Source organism: Cebus imitator, unplaced genomic scaffold (assembly GCF_001604975.1).
Source record: "Cebus imitator isolate Cc_AM_T3 unplaced genomic scaffold, Cebus_imitator-1.0 Scaffold317, whole genome shotgun sequence".
Taxonomy (NCBI): Eukaryota; Metazoa; Chordata; class Mammalia; order Primates; family Cebidae; genus Cebus; species Cebus imitator.
The window spans coordinates 2,051,349-2,059,963 of NW_016107632.1; the positions used below are offsets into that span (position 1 = coordinate 2,051,349).

At 52.6% G+C, this 8,615-nt stretch overlaps 1 protein-coding gene across 1 annotated transcript in view; it reads left to right on the top strand.

The window, feature by feature from the left end:
• MCM5 (minichromosome maintenance complex component 5) overlaps positions 1 to 7,561 on the top strand; it is a 23,106-nt gene extending 15,545 nt beyond the window's left edge. The window contains exons 12-17 of the mRNA XM_017504025.1: positions 163 to 339; positions 1,424 to 1,536; positions 3,742 to 3,870; positions 5,135 to 5,277; positions 6,293 to 6,420; positions 7,214 to 7,561. Coding sequence (XP_017359514.1) covers positions 163 to 339; positions 1,424 to 1,536; positions 3,742 to 3,870; positions 5,135 to 5,277; positions 6,293 to 6,420; positions 7,214 to 7,315 — 792 coding nt within the window. The 3' untranslated portion in view covers positions 7,316 to 7,561. The remainder of the gene's footprint in view (positions 1 to 162; positions 340 to 1,423; positions 1,537 to 3,741; positions 3,871 to 5,134; positions 5,278 to 6,292; positions 6,421 to 7,213) is intronic.
• The last annotated feature ends 1,054 nt before the right edge of the window (positions 7,562 to 8,615 follow it).

The following is an 8,615-nucleotide window of genomic DNA, read 5'->3' on the forward strand; positions in this document are numbered from 1 at the left end:
TGTGTGTGTGTGTGTTGCCCAGGCTTTGGCTGGGACCAAGTTCTTTGCTCATGCCTAGAATCCTAGAATCGTGTGTGTGTGTGTGTGTGTGTGTGTAAGAAAGAAGGCATCTCCCAGGGCTCTTTGCCATCTCCTCCCCCTTCTCATCCTGTCGCCTCTTAGGCTGGGATCACCACCACCCTGAACTCTCGCTGCTCCGTCCTGGCTGCTGCCAACTCAGTGTTCGGCCGCTGGGATGAGACGAAGGGGGAGGACAACATTGACTTCATGCCCACCATCTTGTCACGCTTCGATATGATCTTCATTATCAAGGATGAGCACAATGAGGAGAGGGATGTGGTGCGTCCAGGGCCAGGGCTGAGGGCCATGGGGCCTGGCTCCAGGCGAGCTTCTGATTGCGTGGAAGGAAAATGGAGAACAAGGGTCTTGGCTGGTGAAGTCCTAACTGTCAGGCTGTGAAGTTGGGGAGCATGTGAAAGGGTATTTGTTGGGGACTGCAGAGGATTGAAGTAGGGGTCTGGAGTCCTGTGGCCTGGCTCTGCCTCTGCTGTGAGTGATAAACTGTGTGACTGGGGCTAAATCAGTTTCTCCATGGGCCTCAGTCCCTTGTATATGAAACAGGAGTTGACATTGGGTTATAATTAATAGAACCTCAGTTCTGGTTAGTAAATTTTTCATTGAAAAGATTAGAGTGGTTTATAGAATTGAGAAGTCCAGCAGCTTAAGGCCCAGGTATATCTGGATTCTCAAACAACTCTGTCTCTGCCTTTCTGCTCTGCTTCCCTTGGTGGAATCTTTATACTTGGGCAGCCGTTCCTCTTGTGGTGGCAAAGACAAGATAAGATTTTGTCTTATTAGCTTATAGCTTAATAGCCCCCAGGAAAGAGGCGCCCCTTTTCCAGTGCTTTTAGCAAAAGTCCCAGGATAGACTCATGTTGGTATGGGTAGATCAAATGTCCATCCTCGAAGCAGATATATGCCCCAAGTTGGGGTGGACAGGCTGAACCCCACCCCTTTATGGACCAGGGCAGAAGAGCAAGGAGCATTAACTTCTCTCTAAAGGAGAATCCAGGCTGGGCGTGGTGGCTCATGCCTGTAATCCAAGCACTTTGGAGGCCAAGGCAGGCGGAGCACCTGAGGTCAGGAGTTCAAGACCAGCCTGACCAACATGGTGAAACCCCGTCTTATTTAAAAAAAAAAAAAAAAAAAAAGAGAGAATCCAGATGCTGTCGTCAGAATGAGGGTCTGGTGCTGAGCAAACAGGATGAGCATGCCTGATATCTCAGCACCCTTTCTGGATCTGTGTTGCTAGGGTCCCATGAGCTTTTTCTGCCTGTTCTACCTCAGGGTTGGGACCTAGGCTTGGGAGGGCCTGTGGGATGACCCTGTGTCCCCTCTGTCCCCTTTCCCCCCTCTCCCTCAGATGATGGCCAAGCATGTCATTACTCTGCATGTGAGTGCACTGACACAGACACAGGCCGTGGAGGGCGAGATTGACCTGGCCAAGCTGAAGAAGTTTATTGCTTACTGCCGAGCGTGAGTCCTGGATGCAGGCCCGTGGGGGTGAGGTTGCCCAGCTTCCCTGGGTGGGAGAGAACCCAGTCCCCTGATCCTGCACCTCCTCATGAAGAGCAGCCCAGATGTGGCTGTTCTGAGGTCTTCAGCTCTACAGAAGCTGTTCTGCTCCCTTCTCACCTTGCACAGCTCACTGGCTCTTGGCTTCAATTTTCCCATCTTCCCACCAAGGAGGTGGGATTTAGATAGTCTTGAAGTCCTCCTCAAGTCTGACATGCAGGGAGGCAGTGAAGTGTGGACATGGTGGACATGCGCTCCGGGTCATACCTGCCCTCACTGTATGACTCTGGGCAAGTTGGTTGGCCTCTCTGAGGCTTGATTTCCCCAGGCTGATGTTTCCTAGGATTTTTGTAAGGAGTACATAAGATGATGCGTAAGTGCTTGGCATAGCCCTTCTCTAGGTAAATAAATACTCAGTGAATGGTAGCTGCAACTTTATTGTTCTCTCCCAGATTTTCAATAATAATAATTACATACATAGTACTGGCCTGGTGCAGTGGCTCACGCCTATAACCCCAGCACTTTGGGAGGCCGAGGTGGGTGGATCACTTGAGGTCAGGAGTTCGAGACCAGCCTGCCCAACATGGGAAAGCCCCGTCTCTACTAAAAATACAAAAAATTAGCTGGGCATGGTGGTGCGTGCCTGTAATCCCAGCTACTCAGGAGGCTGAGCCAGGAGAATTGCCTGAGCCCAGGAGGCGGAGGTTGCAGTGAGCCGAGATCGCGCCATTGTACTCCAGCCTGGGTAACATGAGTGAAACTCCGTCTCAAAAAAAAAAAAAAAAAAAAAAAAAAAAGACAAAAATTAGTCCAGTGTGGTGGTGGACACCTGAAGTGCTACCTGGGAGGCTGAGGCAGGAGAATCGCTTGAACCCCAGAGGTAGAGGTTGAGGTGAGCTGAGATCATGCCACTGGGCAACAGAGCAGACTGTCTCAAAAAAAAATATGTATATATGTGTGTGTGTGTGTGTGTGTGTGTGTGTGCGCACACACTACTTTCTTTGTTCCAGGCCTTATTCTGAATATTATTCAGCACTTTCTATATGAATAAATTGTAACCTTCCCCAAAACCTACCAGGTTAGGTGTGCTATTATTCCCTTTATGGATGGGGAAGCGGAGGCAAAGGAAGTTAAGTAACTTGTCCAAAGTCACGTGTCAGGTAGTGGAGCCAGGATGTGAACCCAGTTGCCTGCCTCCAGAGGCTATGCTCTTAACCTCAGTGCTTAGACTCTTGTCATACAGCACCTTGGTGATCTTTTGAAGGAGCTAAAACCCAGGGGTCGAGTGTACTCTGAGTTCACTGCTGGTGGGGTGCTGGTGGGTCCCTGATTCAGCACCTCTGCTGTGGTGAGTGGACAGTCCTGGGTCTTCATCCAAGTCTGAGCTCTGTAGAGCCCAGTCTTGAGAGGCTTGGACCCCCAGCTGTGAGCCAGGGAGCCCTGGATTCTAATCTTACCTCTGCACTAAGTCCTCAGGTAGGCTTGGGAGTGCCCTCCCTCCCTTTGGGCTTCAGTCTCCACATCCTTAGGATGGTTGAACTAAGGCTTTCCCTACATCAGTGATTGTCAGTTGGCCTGGGGGCTGGAGGGGAGGGAAATGGTTTGGGGTAGATGCTGATCAGATTTCCTCACACCCTCCCCTCCCAGGAGAGTCTGAGGTGCTCCCAGCCCTTGGACTGCTATCACTGCCAAGCCTCCTGTGGGTGTCATCAGCTTGTCCTGTCTTCAGATGTGTTGGGGCGGAGGAATTTGAGACTGCGCCACCCAGTGGTCCTCCATGCTGCTGTGATTGTGCCATTGTTAACTACATGTGTGGGGACAATGCCCTTGTTAATTACAATATGGGGAACATTGTGGCAAGACACCATACAATGTCCAACAGTGGGGAAGGGGCGGTTTTCACTCTGCAGATGTGGCCTGGCTTTTCTTCACCTGTTTTCTAACAGGCATCCATATTTCTCTCCAGTATTGATCTTTGTGGCAGCTGCCCAGAGCCAGATTTCCCTTATATCTCTTCTGATGGTTGCCCCCCTGGCCCATGTGAGTGGGCAGCTGTGTTGTGGTGGGAAAGTGCCTGTCTGTAAGCTGGCAGAGGGCTGGGGGAAAGGGTAGGCGCCCTAAGAGTCCCTCCTGGCCTCACACCAGCCACTCCCCACTGTCCTGTAGGAGATGCGGCCCCCGGCTGTCAGCAGAGGCCGCAGAGAAGCTGAAGAACCGCTACATCATCATGCGAAGCGGGGCCCGTCAGCATGAGAGGGACAGTGACCGCCGCTCCAGCATCCCCATCACTGTGCGGTGAGCAGGCAGGCAGGGTTGGGCCAGGGCAGATAGGCCTTGCTTTACAAAAAAGCAGGGTGTGCCTAGCAACCAGGGACAGTGGTCCATACTTTTCACCTGGCACAGGCCCGTAGTAGCTCTGGGCAGCAGGTGTCCCTTTGGAGCATAAGCTATGACCTCCTTGATCTCGTTGATGATCCGTATTTCTTGGTTTAAGGCTGGGCAAACCTGGACCCCTCTTGTCTGAATTTGGACTGGCTTCTCCCATTGTAGGAAGCCTGAGGGAAGGACCCAGGCCTGGGAGTCAAGAGACTTGGGTTGTAGCCTCTAGCCCACTGTGTGACTGTGGGGAAATTACATTTCTTCTCTGGCCTCAGTGTTTTTAGCTCCTAACTCTGTTAATTGTTGACTTTATAGTCAGTACAGTGGGTAGGAGCCGGGAGTTACCTGGTTTGAATCCTGCCTCCAGCATTGACTGGTTGGAAATGGATTTGGCTATATGTAATGGTAAATCCAAATCAAGTAGCTTAAAGAAATGGGAAGTTGATTTCTGTCTTCTGTAGCACTGTCTGGAGGAAGATGGTATGGGACTGGTGTGAGGACTCCTCAAGCTCCCCTTACTCTTAGTCCACGATGGCTGCTGGAACTTCAGCCATCACCTCCAGGCAGCAGGAGAGGAAAGAAAAGAGGGGTTCCCTTTTTAAGGACACTTGACGAAATTCCCACACGATGCATGGACTTGCCACAGTTTGGTCACACAAATACAACCTGGTACAAAAGATGCCTGGGGTGTGTCTTTTAGTGGATTGCTGTGTGCCAGGTGCAATGGCCTGCACTTGTAATCTTAGCACTTTGGGAGGATGAGACAGGAGGATTGCTTGAGGCCAGGAGTTTGAGACCAGCCTGGGCAACATAGCGAGGCTCCTATTTCTAGAAAAAGTAAGTAATTAGCCAGGCGTGGTGGTATATATCTGCAGACCCAGCTACTCAGGTGGCTGAGGCGGAAGGATCACTGGAGCCCAGGAGTTCCAGGCTGCAGTAAGCTATGATCATGCCACTACACTCCAGCCTGGATAAAGAGCAAGACCTTGTCTCAAAAAAAAAAAAAAAAAAAAAATTCACAGTTCTATGACTAAGATTAAAAGGGAGATGGATTATGGGGACAGCCAGTAGTCTCCATCACAGTCTACCACTTTGGGCAAGCACCTCCTGGTAATGGGGTGGCCAGGGAGGAAGGGAGTAGTGGGCCGAGGCCACTCTGAGCATGCTGTTGGCCCCACAGGCAGCTGGAGGCCATTGTGCGAATCGCTGAAGCCCTCAGCAAGATGAAGCTGCAGCCCTTCGCCACAGAGGCAGATGTGGAGGAGGCCCTGCGGCTCTTCCAAGTGTCCACGTTGGATGCTGCCTTGTCCGGTACCCTGTCAGGTGAGCAGGTGCAGGGACATCGTCTCAGTGGATCTGGGTTCCCTGGCTCAGAGCTCTGTGGGCAGGACTCGGGGATGCTGGGGGCCTGCAGTATGTGTGTTGCTTCTGCGAGTTTGCCGAGGAGGGGATGCCAGGCCAGGAGCTGCAGGAAGTAGAATATGTGGCTCCTGGGGGAGGAGTTGCTCGGGTGGAGGCAGCGCTAAGTGTCAGTTTCCCTAGGAGGGAGCAGGTTTGGTGCATTTGAGTGGGGAAGCACTGGGTGAAGAATGGGGTGAGTGGAGGCTGTTCCTCTTGTCCCCCGTGGTGAAGATTCTGCCTCTGCCCTGGAGACACTTCCTGTCACATGAGACATTTGCTAGTGGAGGCCTCTGGGATGCTGCAGGCACAGAGGGCAGGGGCGATCTGGAGTGGTGATAATTTGAGTTGGGTCTTGTAGGCTGTGTAGGAGTTTGCCTCACAGACTCCGCTCTCAGTGGCTTCTTGACCACGAGCACGCCATCTCCGTAGCTGGAGCACCAAGGCCTCTGCAGCAGTAATTGGAAGTCAGGAGCCTCCTGGTTGCCGAGGGCTCCTCAGGGCACCTCGTAGGTGTGTCCAGGGCAGCCAGCCCTCCCCGTGGGTCACTGACAGGTCCCTTCTAGCTCGTCATCTCTCATCTACTCCAGCAACAAAAGTTGTGCTATGGCTTCCAGGGACCTGCAGGACCTGGTCCCTAGTGACACTCTGGCCACATCTCTGTTGCATTGGGCCCTGGGCTGCTTTTTGAATGAGACAGGTGTGTTCCTGCCTCTGTGCCTTTGTGCTCGGCCTGGAGTATCCCCAGATGTGTCCTGTCTCCTGTCAGGCCTGTATCGTGCCAGCACACGAGGTGCTCTTTTCTGGTGCATTCTTCAGGGCTTGGCTCAGGCTATTCTTCCTTGGGCTAGAGGCTGTCTGTCTCCAAGAATTCCCATTGTGGGCACACTGGGGTCCCAGCACCTCTGACCCCGGCTACCTCACTTCTCAACGCTAACAGGGGTGGAGGGCTTCACCAGCCAGGAGGACCAGGAGATGCTGAGCCGCATCGAGAAGCAGCTCAAGCGCCGCTTTGCCATTGGCTCCCAGGTGTCTGAGCACAGCATCATCAAGGACTTCACCAAGCAGGTGAGCCTGCCGTGGAGTGGGGGTGCAAGCCTGCGCAGATGCAGGGGTTCTGCCGGTTCCTACCCACGCAGCACCAGTGTCTTACTCAGCAGACAGGCCCTGAATAGGGGTACGATGGATCAGACCTTTTCCAGCCATCATTCCTTCCCTAGGGACGGCTTCATCAAGAGCAGGGGGAGGGGTATTTTTCTGTCCCATGAAGGGGAGGGGAGAAGAGAGGTGGTTGGGATCTGGTGGAACCCCACACAGGCTCCCCGCAGCCATTCCCATCTGTTCGTTGCCCTGTTGCCTGACATTTCATGGAGTGGGAAGGGGCAGAGCCACTAGCTCACTGAGGAGGGTGCTGTTGGCCCCATAGAGAGGAGATGGGATTTTCCAGATGCTCTGGAGAACCTGTCACCTTTAACTCTCAGGAGCAATCCTAGTTTCCTGTCTCTGCTCTCTGTCTTGAACATCATCTCATTTTGATTCAGGGCAGTTATATGTAATGGGTGGTATGGTGCCTATTCCATAGGTGAGCAGACTGAGGCTTAGAGAGAGGTTTAGAGCTTCAGTTCTAGAGTCAGATGGACTTAAGTCCCAGCTCTACCACTTAATTGCTGTGACCTTGAGCAAGTGGCTTAGCCTCTATGTGCCTTAGTGTCTGGTACACAGTAGACACTTGGGAAGTGTGGGCCTTTCTTCAGGTCAAAGGAAGCTGGGTATAAAGTTCACTGTGAGCCTGGGGATGTCTGAGCTCTGTTGGGGTCCCCTTGGGCAGCATGCACCTTCATCCAGCCATGTGCTCCCACAGAAATACCCGGAACACGCCATCCTCAAGGTGCTGCAGCTCATGCTGCGGCGGGGCGAGATCCAGCATCGCATGCAGCGCAAAGTTCTCTACCGCCTCAAGTGAGTCGCCGCCTCACTGGACTCGTGGACTTGCCCATGTCTCAGGCCCCTCCTGCCACTGTCTGCCATTGAGAATGCTGCTTTGCTCTCTGCCGCCCCACTGCTGTCCTCGAACTTCCCACGCACCCTCCTTTCTGCTCCAGAGGGAGGAGCTGTAGTGTCCTGCCGCCTCTGGGCCACTGCCTCCAGCGCAGTTCTGAGAAGTGTGCTTTTGGCATCTGTTAATAATAAAGGCACAGTGTGTTCGGGTGTCTGTGGGTTTCCTGAAGCCTCCATCAGGAGGTTTCCTGTCACCTCCATCATGCCCTCATGGCAGGGTAAGTGTGGGGGAACAGGGCCTGGAGCCAGACGGACCTGGGTGTCTGACTTGGATCTGCCACTAAGACTTCTGGGCAAGTCACGTGACTTGAGTGCTCTGTTTCTGAATCTGTTTAATGGGGCTCATAAAGCCAGTCCCTTGATGCTGGGAATCCAGTGAGATCCAGGGAGTAGGGACATGCTTCGCAAAGTTGTGTGAGTTTGATCCGCCTCACCTGTTCCCCAGCAACTTACTGAGGGGCAGAGAGGGGGTGCGGCAGTCAGACCGCCTGAATTCGTCAAACCTCTCCACATCTTAGTTTCCTCATCTGTAAGCAGGCTGACACTAGCACCTGCTTCACAGGGTTGTGCTTAGGGTCAGTGAGCAGCGGTTAGTGAAGTGAGTGTAGTGGCCCACCAGTCAGGAACTGGGACTCCAGCCAGTTCTTCCCTGGTGGACCACGTGTAACTGTGTGGCCTTGGACGAGACAGTTCACTTTTCTGTGCCTGAGTTTGTGAGTAAACTGGAGAGGGGCTATTCCTTACCCTGAATTGTGAAAATTGAATGACAGAAGGCACTGGTGACAGCGGTGTTGGAGGAAAGTGTCGCCCGTGCCTTGGTCACTTTGCCTAACTTCAGAAAGTCACTCTGAGTCGGTATGTTTTGTTTTTAAAAAAAAGCTAGGATTCATAATATTAGATAGAAATCAATGAAATAGGCTGGGGACGGTGGCTAACGCCAGTAATCCTGAACTTTGGGAGGCCGAAGTGGGCAGATCACCTGAGGTCAGGAGTTCAAGACCACCCTGGCCAACATGGTGAAACCTGGTCTCTACTAAAAATACAAAAAATAAGCCAGGCATAGTGGTGGGTACCTGTAATTCCATCCGCTTGGCAGGCTGCAGCAGAGAATTGCTTGAACCCAGGAAGCAGAGGTTGCAGGGACCCAAGGTCGTGCCACTGTACTCCAGCCTTGGTGACAGAGTGAGACTCCATCTAAAAAAAAA